At 42.6% G+C, this 25,261-nt stretch overlaps 1 protein-coding gene across 1 annotated transcript in view; it reads right to left on the bottom strand.

Annotated features, from left to right (window-relative positions):
- Positions 1–1,619: 1,619 nt before the first annotated feature.
- LOC136664619 (protein kinase C alpha type) overlaps positions 1,620–25,261 on the bottom strand; it is a 38,503-nt gene continuing 14,861 nt past the window's right edge. The window contains exons 6-10 of the mRNA XM_066641906.1: positions 22,681–22,819; positions 15,174–15,254; positions 10,609–10,716; positions 9,615–9,755; positions 1,620–6,798 (exon numbers count right to left, since the gene is read on the bottom strand). Coding sequence (XP_066498003.1) covers positions 6,631–6,798; positions 9,615–9,755; positions 10,609–10,716; positions 15,174–15,254; positions 22,681–22,819 — 637 coding nt within the window. The 3' untranslated portion in view covers positions 1,620–6,630. The remainder of the gene's footprint in view (positions 6,799–9,614; positions 9,756–10,608; positions 10,717–15,173; positions 15,255–22,680; positions 22,820–25,261) is intronic.

Here is a 25,261-nt window from a genome sequence, read left to right on the forward strand (position 1 = left end):
AGAGAGAGAGAGAGAGAGAGAGAGAGAGGATGGCGCTATTCTTTAAAAAAGATAACTGCCTTGAGGAACCTAAGCCAGTTTATTTCCAGTGTGTCTAAAGAGTTTGATTCCATACCGCTTTGGAAGGTTCTTTAGAGTTCAAGGATCGTGAAACAGTTTACAGTTCACAGCATGGACGTCGTTAGACCTCTTTTAGGAGGAAAAATGTTGCCTCTTCTGACCTTTCACAGGGCCAGTCAGTTTCAGCTTCAAATCCCTTGAGACTACAGTGAGGCTAAGCTTGTCTTCACCCATTCAGATGTACAGGGGTTGGACAATGAAAGTGAAACACCTGGTTTTAGACCACAATAATTTATTAGTACGGTGTAGGGCCTCCTTTCGCGGCCGATACAGCATCAGTTCGTCTTGGGAATGACATGTACAAGTCCTGCACAGTGGTCAGAGGGATTTGAAGCCATTCTTCTTGCAGGATAGTGGCCAGGTCTCTACCGGATGCTGGTGGAGGAAAACGTTTCCTGACTCGCTCCTCCAAAACACCCCAAAGTGGCTCAATAATATTTAGATCTGGTGACTGTGCAGGCCATGGGAGATGTTCAACTTCACTTTCATGTTCATCAAACCAATCTTTCACCAGTCTCGCTGTGTGTATTGGTGCATTGTCGTCCTGATACACGGCACCGCCTTTAGGACACAATGTTTGAACCATTGAATGCACATGGTCCTCCAGAGTGGTTCGGTAGTCCTTGGCAGTGATGCGCACATCTAGCACAAGTATTGGGCCAAGGGAATGCCATGATATGGCAGCCCAAACCATCACTGATCTACCCCCATGCTTCACTCTGGATGGTACGCTTCTCTGGGGCTTCTCCACACCGTAACTCTCCCGGATGTGGGGAAAAGTGCCAAACGTCGATTTTAAAAACCATTAAAACCGACGTTTGGCGTTGGCATGAGTGACCAAAGGTTTGGCTACAGCAGCCCGGTCGTGTATATTCACCCTGTGGAGCTCCCAACGGACAGTTCTGGTGGAAACAGGAGAGTTGAGGTGCACATTTAATTCTGCCGTGATTTGGGCAGCCGTGGTTTTCTGTTTTTTTGGACACAATCCGGGTCAGCACCCGAACATCCCTCTCAGACAGCTTCCTCTTGCGTCCACAGTGAATCCTGTTGGATGTGTTTGGTCCTTCTTGGTGGTATGCTGACGTTACCCTGGATACCGTGGCTCTTGATACATCACAAAGACTCCCTGTCTTGGTCACAGATGCGCCAGCAAGACGTGCACCAACAATTTGTCCTCTTTTGAACTCTGGTATGTCACCCATAATGTTGTGTGCGTTGCAATATTTTGAGCAAAACTGTGCTCTTACCCTCTGCTAATTGAACCTTCACACTCTGCTCTTACTGGTGCAATGTGCAATTAATGAAGACTGGCCACCAGGCTGCTCCAATTTAGCCCTGAAACCTCCCACACTACAATGACAGGTGTTTCACTTTCATTGTCCAACCCCTGTACATTAGTCCAGACATGTCCATCTTCTCACACTCTGTAAACAGCTGTAATTCTGGAGAAAATATTCACCCAAAAAAATTACAAGGCACTTTTTTTTTCTGACATTTATTTAAACACAGTATCTTTCACAATGAACATAGGGACAGACTTTTGCAAAAACTGGGTAAAGGAAAAACAAGAATGGAAAACCAAACACCATCCTGGATTCATTAATCTACTGTTAATCAGTGCATTAAAGATTTCCGGTAAATCTCATGGCAATAATCATTTTTAGTTTTAAAAGTGATATTAATATCACTTAATAACTGTTTATTTTAAATACCTTCAGAGTAGCCAATATACCACAGCTCTAAAATCTCTTACAAACACACAGAAGAATTAAAAATTTCCTGGGGATTTTAAAGCAGGCTTTTTCTGAAATGTTAAAATATCACAAAGAATCCCAAAGAATCTCAATGTGAGACACACTAGTTCTTGATTGAGGTACGAGTATTATTTACTTATTTAATATTAGTCCCTGTTTTATTCAAAACAATTTATGAATCATCAGTGGATAAATGAACCATCCGTAAAAATTTAGTGCATTAATGTCAATTAATGAAAAATAATCTGGAAATCTAGACTGAAATTAAAGGTGCTCTATACAATTTCGATCCAATACAATTTTTATAAAATTCAGCAACTGTATCCTCAGTTCACTAGGTTCTCCAGTCTCTTTGAACACCGGAAAAAAACTCCAGTGATTGTACCCAGCCCCAGCTCTGTAAATGGGGAACTAACAAAGTGGCCCAGACCAAAAAAAAAAAAAAAAAAAAAAAAAATCCCAACACAAAACAGAAAGGAGGGGTGCATTTGCCCGCCTGCTGATTTCAAACATCATCCTCCAGAATCGTATACAGCACCTTTAAGTGAGCTCTCCTTGCACGGTCCTCAAATTAAGTTCTAGATAGAGGTTGATAGAATGAACAATCAAAATAGCTCCAATGATAAATTGTAGCTGAATTGGTCAAAACTTCAACATCTGCTTTGGTTTATAAGTCGGCCAGTAGCACACTACTGTCCCCCACTTTTGGGTAACTGTGTATATGAAACAGAATTGACAGTGGATTGGTTATTGACACTGGTGCCAAAAGCTTGGTAGACTGGATCCTCTGTGTTGCGTAGTAACTCTAAACTCCAACCTGAATTCAGTAGCTAAGAAAGAACTCATTTTTAAATTGAGCACTGTGATATATTTTGGTTCTAGATGAACGGAGGCCTCTTTAGTAGAGGTTTTGACCAGTTCATAATCCACTGTGAGCTTTGGCACATGAACAGAAAGCTCCAAATCGAAAACTGAGATTGTAGTAGAAACATTTCTGAGGTATTTAGGATGGAGAAAAGAGAAAGACGGGAGCGAAAGCAATAGCACAAATAGAAGAAGAAGGGGACGGACTTTGCGCTTGGCATGACACAGCCATTCCTAAAGGATTTTTTATTTGTTTTTTGTATCATGCAACACATGAGATGCATGCTCCAATTTTCCCGTATCCTTGCATGCACACAGTGAAAGCAAACACACGACAGGAATTCAGGAACACTGGTCCGTTCAAGGCAAGTAATGTGCTCCAAATGCTGCACTCGCACCTACGCATCGCCTCAGTAATGTGAATGGAAGTGTGAACAGATGCACAAAACACATATATAACAAGATTTTCACCAGTACCAAAGCTATCAAAGTGTGTCTGCCGAACTAGCCTCGCTTTTTAAAATCTAAAACCTACAGAAATGTCCCAACCATCGAAGTTAGTAAAAGCACATTCATGTTCTTGGTATAAAATCTACAGTTAACCCTTAATCTCTTTTTGAAACAGCCTCGGTATTTACAAAACAAAACAAAAAAAACAAACAAACAAAAAGCTGATATAGTGTTCCTTTTCTGTAACAGTAAACGTAGCTCTTGAAATGAAAGTATCCACAGAGAGAGAAAAAAAAACATCAAAAGAAATGAAATGAAAAGGAAAATAAGTACTATATGTTTATATTCTAATAAAACACGACCTTTTGTAAAAGAACTCTAGAGCATATAGAAGAGCACAGAAATCATCAGCAGAAAGTACATAAACACTTGGTTCTCAAAATATCAGAGAGGCGGGTTTGATATTGGAGATCGCTGCCTCCCTACTGGGTTCTCTAATGGACTTTACATACGGAGGAATTAGCATGCATCATAGAACTGCATTGTGCATTTTGTCAAAGCAAACAGGTTAAAACAGAAGTGCCCCTCAGGCACAGAGATATTTCCATTCAGTCCATCTCCTCCTGCTCTTTAATACTGTAAATGTGCCTTAAACCTACAGGATGTTCTATTCACAGTCATCTTTGTTGGATTTTAGGCTGCATTCACTCTCTGCAAACAGGGTCCTACACAGTGGCATTGCAGAACCATTTTTGGTGCTATGTAGAAAATGTTCTTTAAGAAGAACCATATGCAGCAGGTTTCTCCAGAAGATACTCCATTTTAGCCATCAACCGGATCTATCATGGCGGCATGGTACAGTTACAAATCTGTGTTTACAGCATTTGGGAGACACTCGCTAATTTTGATCAGGGATTTCCTATACATTCATAGATGAGTGCTCTTACGCAAACCACAGAAGAACCGTAGTCTACTGTGGAGGGAACTGTGGTTTTTGTCACTATGCATTCCCAAGCAATCATGCATTTTACCACCACGTCAAAGCCAAGGGACCCATAACCAAGCATCTGTGCTGAATTTGATTTCCCTATGGTAATTTTTAACGGGGAGTTTTTAACTATTATTATGAACTATGAATTTTTTTCTAAATGAAAACCTCTTTTTCTCTAAAGACGACCTGCACACGTATTTTTACTAATTTTTGAAAATATTATATATATGTATATATGTATATTTTTTAGCTACATTTTCTCCACAATCATTAGTCATTGCCTGTCACCGCATATTTTCAAACTGCTGCAAATGTCGGGATCAGACCACAGGAATTTAGCCTGATTTTGGTGTGATTGTGTGGTACCCGATACATTTCTAGCAATTGAACCCTATCTGAGCGTCGGAGACAAGGTTTTGTAGTATGTCGCCATCAAAGAACAGAGATGTGCGTCTGTGCTGCCCCCTGACATCACGAGGAAAAGTGGAGCGTGTTAGACTTGTTTGGATCTTTTGGCCCGGTCTGACGTTTCCTACGACATGTTCCTGACCATGACCAATAGGAGCACGGAGCACTGTCCGGTGCACATCTGTAAACACGGAGAAGAGAGAGAGGGAGGCTCTGCTGCAGCTGTCAGTGGAACAACCAAACTGAGGAAATGACCTCAGGTTCTCTTTCAGGAGACAGTCCACACTCTCCTCTCCGTAACACCCAGGAATGGGCCACAAATGCTTTTTATCTTCCTCTTCTGTTCAGAACAAAACCACCAACATCACACAGTGCTTCTGTCAGCGTGATTCAGTTTCTAAACCCGCGTCCCGATGACATCTGAACTCACGCAATGATGTGAACGAAGAATGGCCCGTGTGAAACCTGTAGTGTCCCCAGTCTCCTGACCACGACACGGCATGAGTTTATAGCACTAATCTGACACAGCGAACTTCGTGAAAGGGCCAATGCCTAGACCACAAGGGCCCTGATTTTTTTTTTTTGTGTAAAATTCCCTCAATTAACACGATAAAACAACACTGATTTTTGCAGGATATACATTAGTTCACTAGATCTACACAACAATCCTAATGCTCATAGAAAGCTAAATCAGAGCTAACCACCAAACAACCTCCAGAGGATGCTGTCCGTTTCACATTTCTGGGAAAAGCACACCAGTACTTGACCAGTGTACAGATCTGGGTTCAGATCAGTAATCGTACCACGCTGCAACAAAAGCAATTATGGTTCTATAGAACTGCACAGTTTCCTGACTGGATTTCAGGGTTTCAGTGATCTGCCCAGACTTTTCCTATTTGTCTGCATTGGGAGAGTCTTAAAGAACATTTTGCGTCACAGCTGCTCTGTGCATTTCTGCACTAAACGTCCATTGCACCATGAAGAAAAAGGAACAACTCCTCATGATGCATCACTACAGTCAGTATGAACCAAGCTAAACAAGCTCTGGCATAAGACTAACCATCTACGAGTCATTTGCTCCATTTTGCTGCACAAACCCAGTCCTTAATACCCACCTTTGAATGTTTACTGTTAGAATAAATCTGCCTTGAATTTACAGTAGAATGGCATGCTGCTAACGCAAAGAACATTTCCTAATGAATCCTATCACCTTGAATATGTGAGCCCAAGAAACTATCATGCGATAACAGAGCCAGTTTGAGTTTAAGTCAGGACAAAGAACATCTAGAAGAGCTTTAGTAGGAAAGTCCTATATGCATATAGCGAGAGTTATAAAATCATTCAATGCACTTATATTTTGGCACTCCTATAACAATAGATCATCCTATTTTTGTAAATTTACAAATATATATATGTATATGTATATATATTTCAAGAGGTTTAGAAATGGCAGTAGATAAGAAGGAAGGGATAAGTCTAAGACACAAAAACCTGTTTCATGTCGACATTCTTCACACACACGGAATGGCAAAGGTTCTGGATGGGGGCGCCCATGAGGGTCCGTGATGAAAAAGTGTACCCGCAGTTAAAATTACAACTGCCACTTGGTCGTGATTGAGCATTGATCCAAAGTTGGCGGATGCGCTGGGGAGTGGGAGGTCAATTCTCAACGTGAAAGACTGCTGATGGCTTTGCAGTTTTAATTCCACATTACATTGTGTACATAATAGATGCTGGATGGATGTGATATGCCTAAGCAGATATGTCAACAGACAGTGAAGATGCCATTGCTCTAAGGTCTCTGAAACCTCAGAGGAGTTGTGAAATGCTGCCATGTATTAAGTATATTGCGCCATATAGATGCTTTAGTGACGTCATCCCTTTCTGACCCATCGGAAGAGTCCCCCCTTCCAGCTGGCCTCCATTCCAAAATACTCTGATAAAGGGTCATCAACAGTATAGATAGGTTTATAGAGTTCGTAAAGTGGCAGTATCGCTGCCCGCTGCTCTGTGTGTTTTGGAGTTTCGGATGCGTTCGGCTCCTTATACCACGCTGCCGTGCACAGACGGGTGGACAAACTGCGGGTTGATGAAGGAGAAGCCGGCAAACTCGCTCTGGTCGATGTTGGCAATGACCAGCTGGTCCGGCGGGGTCAGCATGGGCTGGGTGCGTGTAAAGAACTTGTCAAAATTTTCCGCCCCTTTCCCACACTGTGAAAAGAGAAGGAGAGAGAGTGTGAGAGCTTGAGAGGAGCTGAGTAGGCGTAGCTTATTCTTTTAAACCTTATGTGAAATACAGTTGTATTCATATCACAGTCAGGTTTTTGTGTAATGTAGCTAACAAGAACAAAGGGCACTACCAGCAGATTAGCACAAAATACTGACCGTTTCATGGCGCAAAATGTTTATGTTTTGACTTAATGTGAACGATAGACACAGGGCAAAACACGTCACACTGTTTCAGAAATAACATAAGCAAGTTTATTAGACTGACTTTTAGGAGAACGTTTACAATTGTGGAGAAAACACTGTTCCCTGGTTTGTTTACGTTTAGAAGCTCTGCGTCTTATAAAGTGAAACTTGTCTGTGAGTTTTTATTCACTGTTTTCAATTCCCTTAGAAACTCATTTTGAACTTGAGCTGTTTAGTTTTGTAGCACTTTGGTTCTGCGTTTACTTTCATGCAGGTAGCGCTCTGCCAAATTTAGAGGCAGTTCCATCTGCAGCAAGAATAAGTCAACATTACCCCCCTATAGAGCAGGGATAGAGCAACATCCTCATCTCCGTTATTGCTTTTCAACATTTTAAAGACTTTTCATTGTCTAAAAATATTAACAAGGAGAAAGCCTAGCATACCAGATCAAGACACTTACCAGTTCACAGACACTGGGGCTTTGTAAACACTTTAGAGCGGAGAATGCAAACAGACTGGAGAGCAGCACATGGTGAGGACACATCCTCAGAATAATATATATAGGTGAATATATATTATATATAGCGCAAGGGGTCTATTTTGTCTCAGAGAACATAATTAATGCACCTTATGGCTAGGTTAACTGTAAAACAAACAGAGCAAATAATGAAAACATGGTGTATAACAGTGCTTTTCTGTACATTTTTCCAGGTTTTTAATTTCTGGTAATGCACCAGGTGCAGTGCAGCGTGTGTGTGTTTATATAGAGGTTTGACTGTGGAGGTTAGGGTTGTGTTGGAAGGCTATGGCTCAGTATCAGATTTAGTGATGCACTTGAGGAAGACCTACACAGACAGTGGAGAAACTCCCAGCACAGTGGGTGGGACACGGACCCTTTTAACCTCCCCCCATCAAATCATACACACTCACCACAGGAGCCTAAGGGCAGGCACAAACACTCACACACCTACACACTCTCAGCGGAAGTCCGTCCCACTGGGTGCTGCCTGGCTTTGATACACAAACCTCACATGAGCCTTAAAATACACCAGGCCTTTGTCTCTGGCTCTTTGATTTGGAACATGACCATCCAGGCCACCCCTCGCCACTTCCTGCATAAAGACGGCAGTTCTGGCGTTCTCCAGCCTCTGGACACTGCAGTTTAGCCCCCGGTGTTAGTCTTTACAGATCGACTATTCGTAAAGCCACGCTCAAACCCCAACAGAGGGATGAGTTTTGACAGCAGCTTTTAAACTGAGTGGTAGTGAATATTTTTAGCTTTGAGCTTTCTTATTTTAGACTGTTTGTGGCTCTAAAGAGTGGAGGAAGAGAAAAAGCAACAAAGAGAGATACTGATACTGAGAAACAGATGTAAACTTGGATGGCCCAGGTCACTCCGTATATTTCACAACATCAAAAGCCACATGCTGTAGACATTATTTGTGGCAGCGAAGAATATTTAAAGCCCTGTCAGACAGGACTGTGTTTACCTATGGACGTGGGGTAATGGAATTATTACTAGAGTATATCAGTGGTTTTAATCCTGTCTGAATAGACCATTTCAGTCATTTTTCCCTGAGTACACAATCTCGTTTCTGGAAAGAAGCCTTTTACCTACTGTAAAATGAGCAATAAAAATAACCCCACATTATATTAATCTCTATTAAACTGACACATGGAGGGATATTCCATCATATCCAGTGGACATACAGCACTGTGCAGAAGTCTCAGGCTCTAAGACAATGATATATATTTAAACTAATGGTATAAAATTATATATAATCACAGTAAACACAAACAAATAATAATATAAAACAAATAAAAAATATAAGATATTGTTTTTAGGCGGCACGGTGGAGCAGTAGGTAGTGTCGCAGTCACACAGCTCCAGGGGCCTGGAGGTTGTGGGTTCGCTCCGGGTGACCGTCTGTGAGGAGTGTGGTGTGTTCTCCCTGTGTCTGCGTGGGTTTCCTCCGGGTGACTGTCTGTCAGGAGTGTGGTGTGTTCTCCCTGTGTCTGCGTGGGTTTCCTCCGGGTGACTGCCTGTGAGGAGTGTGGTGTGTTCTCTCTGTGTCTGCGTGGGTTTCCTCCGGGTGACTGTCTGTGAGGAGTGTGGTGTGTTCTCCCTGTGTCCGCGTGGGTTTCCTCCGGGTGACTGTCTGTGAGGAGTGTGGTGTGTTCTCCCTGTGTCTGCGTGGGTTTCCTCCGGGTGACTGTCTGTGAGGAGCGTGGTGTGTTCTCCCTGTGTCCGCGTGGGTTTCCTCCGGGTGCTCCGGTTTCCTCCGGGTGCTCCGGTTTCCTCCCACAGTCCAAAAACACACGTTGGTAGGTGGATTGGCGACTCAAAAGTGTCCGTAGGTGTGAATGTGTGAGTGAATGTGTGTGTATGTGTGTTGCCCTGTGAAGGACTGGTGCCCCCTCCAAGGTGTATTCCTGCCTTGCGCCCAATGATTCCAGGTAGGCTCTGGACCCACCGCGACCCTGAACTGGATAAGGGTTACAGATAATGAATGAATGAATGAATGAATGAATGAATGAACTCCCCAGAGTGGGAGTGTGTGAACAGATTTTGGTCCCCACAGTATGAGTGAAACCTGACACACACACACACTCACCACTTTGGGCTTAAATGGAGGCTGGATCTCTCTGTTGGCCAGTCGCTCCCAGTCAATTCTACGGAAGAAGGCCTGCTCCTTAATATCTCTCTCTCCCTCTGGACCACAGCCCAGCCGCTTAGAGGGGTGTTTGGTCATCAGCTGTGAAAGAGAATGGGTTTGTGTACGACATTATGGAGGATTGATGGAAGGGAAGAGACAGCAGGAGAGGACAGATTACTCCAGAAGCCCTTTCAGTGGTCCTCAATCTTGGAGCTCCTCCACATTTTACAATGTGTCTCTGCTCTAACTTCATTCACATGCAGCTAATGAGCTCATCAGTCAAAAACACTGAAATATCCAGAGCTGAGAAACTTTTTAAAAGTCTCACTGTAACACAAAAGGTGTCTGTTTTCAGTATGAAATAACTAGTGTTATTTTATACTTTGTTGTCATATGAACAGTGGGGTGCAAAGCTTGGGAATTGTGAATGGTGACATCATATTTCTTCCTTTACTGGTGGCATTTGTTAAATGTCCTAGTAATTAGCAGAATCTTGAATTAGTGCAGAAAACACTTTCAGGCTTTTAAGAAAACATCTCGAAATGATATGCAAATATATGCATAATGCATAAAGGTGACACTGCAGAAACCCAACTCAATGTTATTATAAAACATCAGCTGATTAGGGCTTGGAAATGAAACAGGATCCTTGAAATTACCAACAAACCCTTGGTTCATTTGAGAACAACTGGGAAACTCTAGTCGTGTTGGTTAAAGTGACTTTGTGAGAGTGTACTATATAAATGATAATCAACATCACATCTGCAGTATATACTCCACATGTAATATGACAGGAACGTTATGAAAATGTATCAAAACAAAATATATCAGCCATGATTCATTCCTTTTGATTTCCAAATGAACACTGCTCCACTTCTTTATTAAATGATGATCTGAGATCAGTTTAGCTCACGCCTTACAACGGTTAATATATAGATCCGATGCCACTCACCCCCTTGCAGATGGACACAGCTTCTTTAGTCATGGACTTTGGGTAGGACACATTGTGTTCCATGATGGACTGGAACAGCTCATCCTCATCCTCTCCATCAAAAGGAGGCTGTTGGCAAACATCGGGACATTTTTGTCAGTTGGCGTCTGGACCAGCAAACACAAGGTATTGTACTAGACCACCCCATGGTGGAGAAAGAACACGTTACATAACGGCAAAGTCCTCCAGGATGGGGGTGTCAGAAATAAAGCCGTTGCTGAGGAACCTGCTGCTTGCATAACCACACACATCGGGTAATTTGGGACTCAGGATTAAAGGGAAGCCAACTGGGTAACCTTGGAAACAGATTTATTTGAGATGGAATTTAATGGCAGCACTTTGGAGTGTTTTGTTCAAAGGCACACGAGCTGAGCGTGCTTCTTTTGAAATGAGGCTCAGAGTCAGAAGGAAAGAGGTGGTGGATTTGATGGTAGAAAAAAAGCAATGAATTCAGTCTGATCAACACCAATATGGCGGAAGATACTAAAGTTTGGAGGTGTTCATATGAATGTTTGAGGGGTTAAACTCTAGCTAGGACCTCAGCTGTTGAGAAATTTACATTATTTACATTTGCAGCTCAACAAGAAAAAAACACTGAAACAAACAAAATAACCAAAAAAATCAGTGCAGCCTGGTCCCATTACTTCTCCATGTGAACAGTGCACACATGAGGGAATAGAGTACAGGGTTTATCAGACAAGATACTCATCATCCATTGCACCAATATTCTTTGGTACACACATAAACCAGAATATTAAAACTCATAGATGAATCATATAACAATCATAGTCTCATAAAAGTGGCTTAATGTTTGGACAGTAAGCAAACATCTGGACTTCATCGTCTCATGTTAGATACCGTAGAAATGGGCAGGTGTGAAGACCAGAGTGGGTCACCTTTTTATCCCAATGTCAGACAGTTTAGCCATAAAAACTAAAGCTTGCAGGATGGTCTTGGTCAGAACTGGCGAGTAACTACCAACAGTGGTCAGAGAAGGAATAAACCTCAGCCCTACATGTTGTTGGATGTCCAAGACTCATCAACGCCTGAGAGTAACTAATGCAAACCAACTGAACCAACAGAAGAGCTACAGCGACAAAAGTTACAAACCAGTCTAATAAAAGTTACAGGAGGAATGTGTCTCAACCCTGCATCATACCCTGCTGTATTTTGGGTTGTGGAGATTCAGCCTGGTCCCAGTGCTAATTCTGTCCCCTGTCCTGACTCCTTCTATAGGAATGAGATTGTCAGAAATGAGCTGTGGAGCAATGAAAAAGGTGACATGGTCTGATGAGTCCTATTTTCTTTTGCATCATGTGAAAACCTGCGTAGGTGTCCTCAGTCTACCTGGAGAAATAGTGGAGTTAATGTGATGCTCCTTAGGTTTTAACCTTGGATTCATGGGATATCGATTTGACACAATATCTACCAAATCAACACATCACACAAGCAGTCTTAATGTCTTAGGTCACATATCTACAGTATATAACCAGTCTAAAGTACAGTAGTATTGTTGAAAAGTGGCTTGTTGACTGTTGGCTCAGGAGAGGGCAGGAGATGTGATGCTACACAACCTTAAAAAGTAATCTGGGACAGATTAAAGACAGCCTCATCCAGTGAACAATGTATCTTTGAGGTCAGGTTTGGAGGTACAGTATTCCTCACTGGAAAGGTGCTTTGGAAGCATTTTAAGTAAGGCCACCACTATGATTAACTGACTAATAGTTTAGATGAGACAACACAAAGACTCTTAGCTTCAGGCATATTCTGCAGATTGATTTATTTCTATATATAAAAATACATCAATGACACCTGGAATACACTCAAGTTTGGGGCCAGTCCGTCGCAGGGCATCACACACACTCAGTCTCTGACACACAAAATTACATGTGGCCAATCCACCTACCAGCATAGAGGAAACAACAGCACCTGTAGAAAACCCATGCAGCCACAGGGAGAACACAGCAAACTCCTCTCACACAGTGACCTCAGCTGGGAACCAGATGCAGTGCTACACTGCGGCCCAATCGAAATTAGAGATGTGTTAATATTCTAAGGGCCAAGCATGGTCTATTTGCCTAAGCAGTGAATGTGATCCCAGTTTGTTGTTCAGAGGGTTCACCAAATATATTTCTCTGTTTTTGCACTTAAAGGATTTGCCCATTCAGTTACAGAAACCAATTAACCATCTAGTTATGACACAAAAAATAATGTAGGGTATATATATCCACTCACCTACTCATATCTATATTATTAGATCATGGTGTGGGTTTGTTTTTCAAGAGTTGGTCTTGGCCCCTTAGTTCCAGTGAAAGGAACTCTCTTAATGCCTCCCCAGGAGATTTTGGACAGTTCCATACTTTACCAACTTTGTGGCAACAGTTTGGAGACGTCCCCTTCCTGTTCCAGCGTGACTGTGCACCAGTGCACAAAGCAAGGTCCATAAAGACATGGCTGAGCGAGTTTGGTGTGGAGAACTTGACTCGCTGATCATTCAGTCGGAGCAAACAAACCCAACAAAGCAATTTCTCTAAAAATAGTTTCTTTGCCAGTAAATGTTGTCTGGCTAATCCACCCCCCGTCGTTGCTTTGCAAACCGAGGGGAGAGTGCCCCACAGGTGAGGAAGTGAGGAGGGACTCACCTACAGACAGAATGATGAGAGGGAATGATGAAGAGAGAGAGACAGAGCATAAAGATTGCAGCAGGCACACAGAACACTGCATGAATCTTTCATAAGTGTTCCTTGTTCACAGGCCAAGGCATCGAAATTCCACTCAGACCTTCTAAAGCCAAGCGTTTTGTTCTACACACAAAAAAAGTGGCCAATGCTTTAGTTATTAAGTTATTTTTGTGTCCATCGTTTTCTTTATTTGGCAGAGGGTTTTTGCTTGTTATTTTGAGATATAATATTCACGAGGGGCAGCACAGTGGTGCAGCAGGTAGTGCCATTGTCACGCAGCTCCAGGGATCTGGATGTTATGGGTTTGAGTCCAGCTTCGAGTGCCCATCTGTGAGGAGTTGTGTGTTCTCCCAGTGTCTGTGTGGGTTTCCTCCGGGTGCTACATGTTGGCGACTCAAAAGTATCCATAGGTGTGAGTGAATATATGAGTGTGCCCCCGCCCCCGCCCGGACCCACTGCCGCCCTGAACAGGATAAGGGTTACAGACAATGAATGAATTAATAAATTAATGAATATTTATGATCACTGCTTAAAAGTTGTATCATTAATTTCTCTTAAAGAGAAAAAAGACGCTAAATATTACACCTTGTGGAGCATTATATTAAACACGAGTGAGTGAATGAGTGAACATATCAGTGAATGCTTGATTTAAAAGACTTCTTCATGAGGTAATTTACCATAGAATTATCCATCATGGTCCAAGGGAAATTGCTTTTTCTGAGGCACCTTAAACTTACTATAGTTCTATAGTTAAACTAGGCTAACGTAGCAGTTGTCTTTTAGCTAATGCTAATGCTTCCTTTTTCAAGGCACTGTATATATGGTCACCACAAATTGTAACTTGATTCTATTTAGAATATTCTTTATTAAGGGTACAAATAAATTGTAATTAAAAATGTAAACATTCTCCTGCCCTTTTGTCATTTTATGGTAACTGCTACTTAACATAGAAAACATAACCTAAACTTTAAATAGCTTGAAAATGGTGAGTGAAAATGTATTGGGTGCTGCATTCGTTATGAGCTCCATCAGGAAAAAGATGCAGAAACATGTGATGGATTTGCACTGTTCTGTTTTTTTTTTTTTTCAATGCTAGCACACACGTCACACAGATTTCACTGCTAGCCATCGGGTACATGACGTATAAATCGTTTTTTTAATATATACAAAGACAATTTTCAATTTTAATACTACACAAAGTTCATTCATTGTCTGTAACCCTTATCCAGTTCAGGGTCACCGTGGGTCTGGAGCCTACCCGGAATCACTGGCACAAGGCAGGAACACACCCTGAAGGGGGCGCCAGTCCTTCACAGCACTAGACAACAATTACTAAAAAAATAAAATTAAACATTCCACAACAATGCTTTAAAATGTATTTGCATCAAATAATTGTTTGTGAACTTCTCTAAAAATGATATAAAAAATGACCCGACTGCATGGAAATGGACATTAAAAATCTGCAAACATGCAACTGACACATCATGCCATTTCCAAGAATCCTGCATCCAGGCCAAAACCCATTTAAAACCCTTTATGTTTAAGAGTGAAAGCATTTCTCTAGATTTACGAGCTGGGGCACAGACAGGGCAGCATAAGACTCTGTGCTTGGCCTTGCAGCAAAACTCTGTAATTGCTTGGAGATGGCTGGGCAGCAGCACAGTGAGCTGTTAAGGCTTCCATCCGCTTTGTCACAGTGGGGCTGCAATCACCAGCATTCAGCACTGCTCCAAATGTGCCCGTCACCCAGGGTGAGTCATCAAGAGGAAGCTGACGCACCTGACAAGAAAGCTGAAAAGGGAGAGGGAGCGTGTGAACAAGAAAGAGAGAGAGAAGTGGACATACCTGACCAGCCAGCATCTCGTACAGCAGGACGCCATAAGCCCACCAGTCCACTGACTTCCCGTACGGCTGATAGGCGATGATCTGTGGAAAAAGCACAGGAGGAGAGTTTGATTAACTGAAGCCTTCTGTATTGGCTGACGAATTTACCCAACTGAATCCCCTTATTAAAATGTGCCTTCTCAGTGAATCAGCAGTGATTAGTTGGCACTTTTAACATTAGGGTGCATATTTTAAGTTCTCCAACTGATTTAGTAGGCCTCTAAAGAATGAACTTTGTGCAAAGGAAGAGGATGAATGTTGACGCTTATTCACAGTCGTCATAAAATGTAATTACTTCCTGTGTTATACATCCCTCAGCTGGAATATACTTTGCAGAAAATGTCTATTATGTAACACCCATTTCTCAGACCAGCTGTCTTTTTGCAAATTATTCTGACAGCAGCTATTCCCTCAACTCTTCCCTTTAAATCCTCATTGCTCGCTAGCAGCTCAACACAGCACCAGGGGACCTGGAATAACCGCAAATAGGGGGTCTGCAGAAAAAGGCTATTGTCAGCCAGGAAGAAACGTGGCGCAGAGTGGAGTAAGAAAACATACCAGCCTTTCTTTAAATGTGAAAATATATTTCCAAATGTCCAAAAAACTTAATTTATATTGATGCCACTTCCGCCTCTGCAGCGCCCCTCAGGTTCTACTCTGTTATAGGCACAGGTGATGTGTCGCAGCATGTCAGAGTCTTTCAAAGTATGCACATTTACAAGCTAGATAATGCTCATACTGCACGTCCACTAGCTCATTGATTAACAGCATTCTGCTGCGTCACTCTGGCCTCCTAACATGTAATAGGGAGAACAGGGCCTCTGTTGTTGCTACTCTGGGCTCAGCACTGCAGAAACTGCACTAACCCCACCGTAGTCTTCTTTTAAAAGACATATATATGGACCAAACTCTGCAAGACATACGACACGACGTTAACCAACCCACATCTTTTCTTTTTTTCTTTTAATCAATCCTGGAACGTCAGGTGGGAGAAAACAGTATAGTACAATACTGGGAGTATTTGTGAGTGTGTGTGATGTGTGTGTGTGTGTCCACATGTCATCCAATATGCTCAGACTACACCATGCCAGCTCTTTTCTCTCTCTTCCTCCTCTTTATGTGAGCTGTGCTGCAATGTGGCATAATTACAGTGGTGGAGATAGTCAGAGTGCTATTTTCATCATCCGGTAACAAAGCCTTTTTTTTTCCATTTACCACCATCAGTCCACCTACTCTTACAAAAGATACACATTAAAAGGCATTATGTGTGAATGTCATGCAAGTCTTATGCAAAATTACCTACACATGCACCAGTGTACAACCTCTACACATGATCAGTGCTGGGGTAAAGAGTGTACATTTATTACAACTTTTTTCACAACTTTTTGTTGTGAAAAGCGCTATATAAATAAAATTTGATTGATTGATTGATTGATTGACATTTATTACACTACACTTAAAAAATGTTTGTACTGCAATGGTAATGATTAGCATGTGCTTCCTTCCAGTCAAGGAACACAACACGGGGCCGTTACATGCAATTCACAAGATGCTAATATGGCTGATATGTAATTGTCAGTATCCCCACATCGTACAGTATTAAGCAGGGAAGACAGCACAGCTCTAAAATCCCATTGTCCTTCATTTCCCGACTATTTGAGGGGACATTAATTTCCCCTGGGTTCAGCTGTCACCAGGTCACCAGCAGAAACAGTGCACCCCCAAGTCCTTTACGTTCCTCTGTTAACAGAAGGTTAACAGGCATCCAAACCTTTAACGAACATCACCCATGAAAATCAAACTGCAAAGAGTTGCCTCACAATATATTTGACATTAAGACACTTTCAAGACATTCCGCAACAATCACTTCACGGCTAAACCTTGACACCTGCTCGTGCAACATTTCTGCTGCTTGTCGCCTGAGACTGCAGTTACAGCCTCTACTTTTACACTAGATATCACTGTTTTTTTGTGAGGATCTGATGACATTCAGTCACGAGAGCATTAGTGACGTCAGGTGCAGATGATTAGATCTGGATCACAAACACCACTCCTACTCGTGTGATGTCAGATGATGTCAAACTATAACACACACTGAAAATGACACTGTTATATCATGACTATCTAATATGGAGTAACTGGAGTTGTTAAGATGTGTAGCACTTTTGGTCTGTGTTTACTTTTATGCAGTTAGTGCTCTCCCCAATTTAGAAACAGTAAAGATAAGTCGATAACACCCACCTATGGAGCAGGAATAACAGCAGGTTCTTTGCTGTTTTTCTGCCATGAGCAGAGAGATGAAGCCTAGCATGTCTGACGAGCCACTTTGTTTTTTTTTTGTACTTGTTTACTGACACTAGAGTTTTGTAATCACAATATTAGTGTTGACATTGCGTTTCCAGTGCCCAAACAGACTGGAGAGCAACAAATAATGAGGAATTCTGAATATTACAAAAAGTGTTTTTTGATTACATTTGTGAATGGTGTCTTTAATGACAGTAATAACATATTGACATCAAAGATGTAAAAGCCAGGATTTGTCGACACTTTAAATGTCCTTGCACTAGAACATTCTGAGCCAAAACCAAGAACATGCACGCGTACCTAAAAATAAAAGCATCTGGCACTTTTGCATAAACACTCTGCCTGTGTGTACGCATGTATACATCACAGGTCAGAGAGTCTGGGGCAGGACAGATGGAGAGGTGCTGCTGTGTTACTGTCGTTTTCATGGTTTTTGGCCGAAGTGGATTAGCTGTAGAGGCCGCCTTAGGCGCCGTCAACCCAGTGCATTTCACTTTGTCCAATTATGTTAGAGGACCAGCAATGGTATAGAGTCACACTGACCTTCTTCAAACACATCCCCACAGTCCTCTGGGACTGTGTGTGAATGCATGTGTGTGAGACAGAGTATGTGTGCGAGGAAAAGCCAGCATGTTTTAACAGGAATTCCGCACGCTTTTAGATTAGCTTCTAAACACGGAACTGTTTAAATATTTAAATAAAATCAAACCATGAAATACATTCTGTATTTTCCTTTGTGTTATTGTTTATCCATTCATCCATTGTCTACCCAGAATCACTGGGCGCAAGGCGGGAACACACCCTGTAGGGGGCGCCAGTCCTTCACAGGGCGACACACACTCACACATTCACTCACACACTCACATACGGACACTTTTATACCATCATCAGTATTGATATTCTTGAAATCATTTCTCTGCATACATTCAGGATCCCTACAGAATTTTGTGGGGTGACGTGGTGGTGGATCATTCTCAGCGCTGCAGTGACACTGACGTGGTGGTGGTGGTGTGTTAGTGTGTGTTGTGCTGGTGTAGAGTGGATCAGACACAGCAGTGCTGCTGGAGTTGTTAAACCCTGTGTCCACTCTCTGGCCACTCTGTGAGACACTCCTCCCTCGTTGGTCCACCTTGTAGATGTAAAGTCAGAGACAGCAGCTCATCGGTCGTTGCACAGTGTGTGTCGGCCGTCCTCTAGTCCTTCATTCTGATCTATATTTTTGCACGGCTAGAGGAAAACGAGGGGCAACACGAAGTGCCGGAAACTAAGGCCACAAAGTCAGAAAGACAGAATAAACACAGAGACAGCCATGCTTTAAAGTTTATTGATTCTCCCTTCCACAGCTCTGTGAACCCAATGTGAAGAACAAAGAAATCTCCCTCCATAGAAACCTCGTTGGAAACACTAGCGCATACACAACGCAGCCGAATGCTCCCCTCGCGAATCTGTCACTGGGCCAGTTTTTACACTGCCAATCCCATGAGTATGGTGCAAAGAAAGTGTGAAGTCACTGTGAGGCAACATCCTCAGCCTTGTTTGTTTTGCTGTCACTCATTTTTCCGTGCCCCCTCTGTTAATGCCACGCACCCCACACCTTGTTTGAATTTGTACGTATTGGAATTTTAATTTTATAGGATATTTAATTAAACAAACAAGGGGACGTTTCAAATTCTGACAGCAATGCCCTACTGTGCCATATATAGACCTACCACTGAATTTGCATATGCATACAAAATTAACCCTGTAGGAAAGGGGTGGTGATGAATCTTTCTCTAATGAATACGTGCAGTGAAAGTAATGAGGGCTGACAACGTGGCTTGATACTCCGAGCGTTTCCCTAAGCTGCAGAAATAGTGAGGAGGTGGGGACAGGTCACAGAGGAGGACTCATCCTATGGCTCTCTACTACATCAGCTTACACACCAAAGCCACAATCAACACTTGAATCACAGTTATTGCCCCTATAAACCACAACCAAAAGGTTAATTAGAATATCAGGGCTATGCTACATAAGGCCTGCGTCTCTTAGAAATCTACAATTATTTTAATTATAAACCCAGTTAAGGTCAAAAACCTAATCATGCAGTAAATACAGATACAAACAGCTACAATTTTCGGAACCCCTATGAGACGTGTTAATCAGTGTGATATATTTAGCATCTGGAAAAAAGCAAGCGGATATAGCAGGGTAGAAATGGACATCTACAAACACATATAAATGTTTTACTGATATGCTTCATATGCTAATGTATTGTCATTACTAGGCAACACTAGATTACAAGGAAGGGGCTAACTGACCAGCAGCTGACTTCACGTTAATTGAAGACATTATAAATTAGGAAACGGGTCACTGGTTAAAAAAGGGAAGCTCACAGCTAAATACGGAGCCTGTTTATGTCCAACTCTTTAATGAAAAGAGCCAATCGGCTCACAGACAAAGCTCCAACCAGGAAAAGCCCTTCATTACTATAGTGATAGATAGAAGAGAAGCACTTAGCAGTAGCCAGAATGGGCTGAATTTTTTATTTATTTATTTATAGATTTGCCACCTTTGAAACATTGGGGTAACGTTTACTTTGCGGTTTATAGGTATCTTGCTATTTAAAGAAATATAAAGAGGGTTTTATTCATTCATTCATTGTCTGTAGCCCTTATCCAGTTTAGGGTCGCGGTGGGTCCAGAGCCTAATCGGGCGCAAGGTGGTGGCACACCCTGAAGGGGGCGCCAGTCGTTCACAGGGCGACACACACTCACACATTTACTCACAAATTCACACCTATGGACACTTTTGAGTCTCCCATCCACCTACCAATGTGTGTTTTTGGAGCATGGGAGGAAACCGGAGCACCCGGAAGAAAACCCACGCAGACACAGGGAGAACACCCCACACTCCTCACACATTCACCCGGAGGAAACTCACGGAGACACAGGGAGAACACACAACACTCCTCACAGAGTGTCACCCGGAGGAAACCCACGCAGACACAGGGAGAACACACCACACTCCTCAGTCACCCGGAGGAAACCCACGCAGACACAGGGAGAACACACCACACTCCTCACAGACAGTCACCCGGAGGAAACCCACACAGACACAGGGAGAACACACCACACTCCTCACAGATAGTCACCCGGAAAAACCCACGCAGACACAGGGAGAACACACCACACTCCTCACAGATAGTCACCCGGAAAAACCCACGCAGACACAGGGAGAACACACCACACTCCTCACAGACAGTCACCCGGAGAAAACCCACACAGACACAGGGAGAACACACCACACTCCTCACAGACAGTCACCCGGAGGAAACCCATGCGGATACAAGGAGAACACACTGAACCCACAAGCCCAGGACCCTGAAGCTGTGTGACAAAGACACTACCTGCAGCACCACTCTGCCGTGGGTTACAGACAATGAAGGAATGAAGGAATATTCCAGATTCAGAATAATTCAGAGATTAATGTTAGAATAATTCTGAAACTAATCTCAGAATTACTCTGAGAATAAAATCAGAACATTTTGAAAAACACTGTTTGGATGAAGAGATTTTTCTAAATATTCCGATAGCCACTAGACTCCCAGTCTGTGTACCAGTTTAGTGTGAGCTATGAAAGAAGCAATCACGTGAAGAGTCAGTAAACAGATTTTATTTATTATACGTTTCCATACACACACAACCACTGACTACTGACTGCTATATGCTAAATGCTATAAAGCTTCACAGCCTCGTTTCTGCACTGAGGCCTGGGACACAGGAGTTCCACTTCCCTCTCGATCAATACTTTCCACAATCACTTTTTAGTGTCCAATGAAAGTATCCCTCTTATAAATGAATGCAGATTCTTGCACAAACGTTTCAGCGTGATTCTCGTGTGTTAGATGCCTTTATTACCTAGCTATGTTAGCATAGCTTCACCAACACACTGTGGCCCTAAAACACGTTTGTTATACAGTGACAGAATACACAGCAGGAACACTGCGTTGAAAATATTCACTATAACTAGAGCTCCAAAAGATACGTTCATTACTCAAATACTAATATGTACTGACTATGAATTCAGAAATCCACTGGGGTTCTGTTTATTTTTCCACTGTGGGACAACTCACTGCAGGGATAAAGCTGAGGGTCGACATACTGCTGTTTTTAGGTTGCATTTAGTTGCTAAGGCTTTTGTGGTATAATAGTAATGTATAGTGACGTAGTAATGTAATATCTATACAGTACTGCTGTCATATATCTATCAAGATGCTGCTAACTAGCAATCAACAAGACTGAGTAATAGATGTTTGCTAGAGGTCCAACAGAGTAGGTGTTGCTGCTCTACACTGGAGGACACATGTTTGTTCCAGACCAAATGTGAAATGTCACTGAGCTAATTTGTAGGTCAGTCACACAGTGAATTTGTGCTCTGTCGAGGACAAGGAAGGGTTGAGGGTGTACACACAAAAACACACACATTAACATGCACATCATTAGGTTTTCATGTGTTTCGATGTAAAAAATGGTGAATTGTGCAGTAATCCATACATGAATGAGTATGTGTGTTAGTGTGTGTGGAGCAGCAGACATAGTGCATGTGCCGCCTCTCTCACACGTGTTCTGAGAGTCTAACACCTGTCATTCGAATAAAGACTCCACCTCCTAAACACAAAGAAATATCACCACAGAGGACCCATTACATCCAGAAGGTTTACACAAGCTCCTCCCCTTTTCACTGAGGCCCTTCCCCTATTATTAAAGTCTGCCATTGTAGCCCCTCCTATTTTCACAGACGTTCCTGAGTCACATCATAGTCCAGAACCGCCTTCATCTCACCATGGCCCCTTCTAATATCACTGTGGCCCTTTGCTAAAAGGAAAGCCCTTTTGTAATTTCTTCATTGCTATTTCCTTTCACAATGAGGCCCCTCCTCCTCTCATAGAGGCCACTCCCCTTCACAGGAAGGCCCCTCCCCTTCTCATGTAGTTCCCTCACCCTTGTCAGGTCCCTTCCCATTCTGCCATCTCCCTTCAAATACAGACACCTTACATTTAAAGATGCCCTTTACTTTTTCAGTGAGTTTCTCAGAGTACTTCCATTCTCTCCACTCTCCACTAACTCTCAGAGGAGCAAACCTCTACGCCCTTCCCTCTCTCACTGAAGCCTTTCCCATATCTCACCTCAGGAGCGATGTAATCTGGAGTGCCGCAGAAGGTGCGCGTGGTCATGCCCTCGTACATGCTCTCCTTGCACATGCCAAAGTCGGCGATTTTAATGTGACCTTCCGAGTCCAGCATCACATTATCCAACTTCAGATCTCTAAAAAAAATAACAATAAAAAAAAGGAGACAGGGGAATAAATGTAACATCCATCCATTAAATTCCCCTGGGAATTGCTCACATACTTTGACTAATATCATTCCTAATAAAGGCAAATGCTGACATCATCTCCTACAGAAACTGTGAGAGCCCCGCAGTGGACAAAGTGGGCCATTTATCAGAAATAAAGAGCCTTATAATTATTAACTTTGGCAGGTGAACTGTCCACAGCCTGGAGTCCTGCCCTAGATGGTAATCATTTTGGCCTTTGAAAGGGAGTATGTGGGATGGAGCTTTGTATTGGCTCTGTATTGTTGCGTGTGTGGGTGTGTGTTTGAGAGAGAGAGAGAGAGAGAGAGAGAGCAAGGTGACCTCAGCCACGCTTCAGCTCCATCATCAAAGAGCATGATTAATAGGAGATGAATGTTTCTGGCCTCAGGGGGATCAGAATGCAAAGCAAGGGGGCTGAATAAAGAGAGCTGTGCAGGCCAAGAGATAAACAACCTTTCTCTCCATCTTGTACTCTCTCTCTCTCTATCCCTCCATTGCTCAGGGTATGAGTCATTTTACTTCATCAGTGCCACAAGACTGGCACTGGCACTCGTGAAGTCCTACTCTCTGCTCTGTAACGTTAGTGGTAAAGCGATGGATTGCCATGTGCAGTTCCCTAGCCTTGATGCCAGTCTGATGGCACTTAGATCAACACTCGCTTTCAGCTCACGCCGTGGATCAGAGCCCACTGCTGGGCATTTTCATAATCTCAGTACTGCATTCTGCCAATGGGAGGTGTACAGACTCACTATCACTGTGATCATAGCCTTGTTTAGTTCACTTCAGTTTATTAAAGCGGGGGATTTAATTAGTGCTGATCAGACACTTAATATTCTTGGTCTTGGATTAGATTTAAGGCACTAAGCTTAAAATAAGACATAGTCCTTGATTAAATGGCTCAATAAAAACATGTATCTCCATTTTTGTCCATTTTTATTCAATCATTTGAAAACAGAAGTTGTTATGATGAATCAACCAATAGAAACGCTCCAAAAGTACATGGAATAACACAGAGTTGTGGTCTGGTTCGTTTGGGTAGGGTTTAAAGGAGTAATCGCACTTGGATATGGACCAAAACAACCGCACGGAGACCCTCGATTTTAGAGAGAGACAAGATCATTATTTTGTTTTGTAAAAAAGCAGGAATGTAAAAGAAGCATGTAGCATTAGCACCAGCGGCGATTGCTCTAAGACTGCAAGGGAAGCTCAGCTTCCCTTAAATTGTAAAAAATAATTGATCAAATATATACTGTTGTGTGTACGTGTCATTGAATAAATATGCACTACAACGCGCTCAACTTTTGTTCAGAATCAGCTTCTTATCACTGGTAAAGACGCGGCTTTCCTCTCAATCATTCCCGCAGCTTCACAGTGCTTTAAACAGTGTCCACGGAGTTCAATAGCGAAGTGCAGCGAAACGAGACGAGTCATTGGATAAATGCTGGGCTTTGTCCCGCCCATCGGACGCTCAGCGTCTCTGGGGGTCTATGGGGCAGTGGGCTGGCCTCGGCTGGCCCGGACGCTCAGCTTCTGCATGATGATTGGAGGATCTGTCTGAGGCTGAATCCCTTTTTGATTGACAGCGAAGTGAGCGAATCAGCGATCCTTTGGTGTAAAGATCCGTGGGAGCACAGGCGGACACACTTCACATGGGCCAAGGCCGTTTAAGCAGCCTAGCTCTGCTGGCCATTGAGAGGACACTAGTCAAGTCCCTGGAAAAGACGCCTTGTTGGTACGACAGGGTCACAGACCATTTTCTTAAAAAGGAACGGAGGGTAGAATTTACATATAAATAAACCGACACATTTTAGGATGTAGGCCGAAATTGAGCTTCCCCTCCTTGAAAGACCAGCATCCTCCACTGATTAGCACACTTTTTGGTAATGCCCAGTGCCACAGAAAACAGACTCATCTACGTCAATCAGTTTGCAATCCGATCCCATAGAACTTGATCCAAACTTTCTAGAGTATTTATTTATCGTGCAATTCTCTGTTTCACATTTAACAAGGAAACAGTGTCACTGATACAAAGGACTTCTCATATGTCACATCAAAAACTGACTGCTAATGGCGCCCCCTGTGGAGAGTTTCAGCCTGCTAAATATGAGTAAATATCTAATTCACAGGTCAGTTGATGGTCAGATGGTCATGACAGACTCAGAAAAGCTTACTGTGATACTGTTATCATCATTCACTTATATTCATATATCAAACATGACACTAATAAAAATACTACACTACATCACAGGGGTATTCAGGAACTACGACTGAGGTGCCAGTGGTGCATTAGATATTTGTTTGAAATGTTTAGCCTGTTTTTGAGCTGCTTCATCGTGTTTTACTGTCTGAATCACTACATTTCCTGTTTATGAGAGAGCATGCTCTCATTTC

This window comes from Hoplias malabaricus, chromosome 13, assembly GCF_029633855.1.
Source record: "Hoplias malabaricus isolate fHopMal1 chromosome 13, fHopMal1.hap1, whole genome shotgun sequence".
NCBI lineage: Eukaryota > Metazoa > Chordata > Actinopteri > Characiformes > Erythrinidae > Hoplias > Hoplias malabaricus.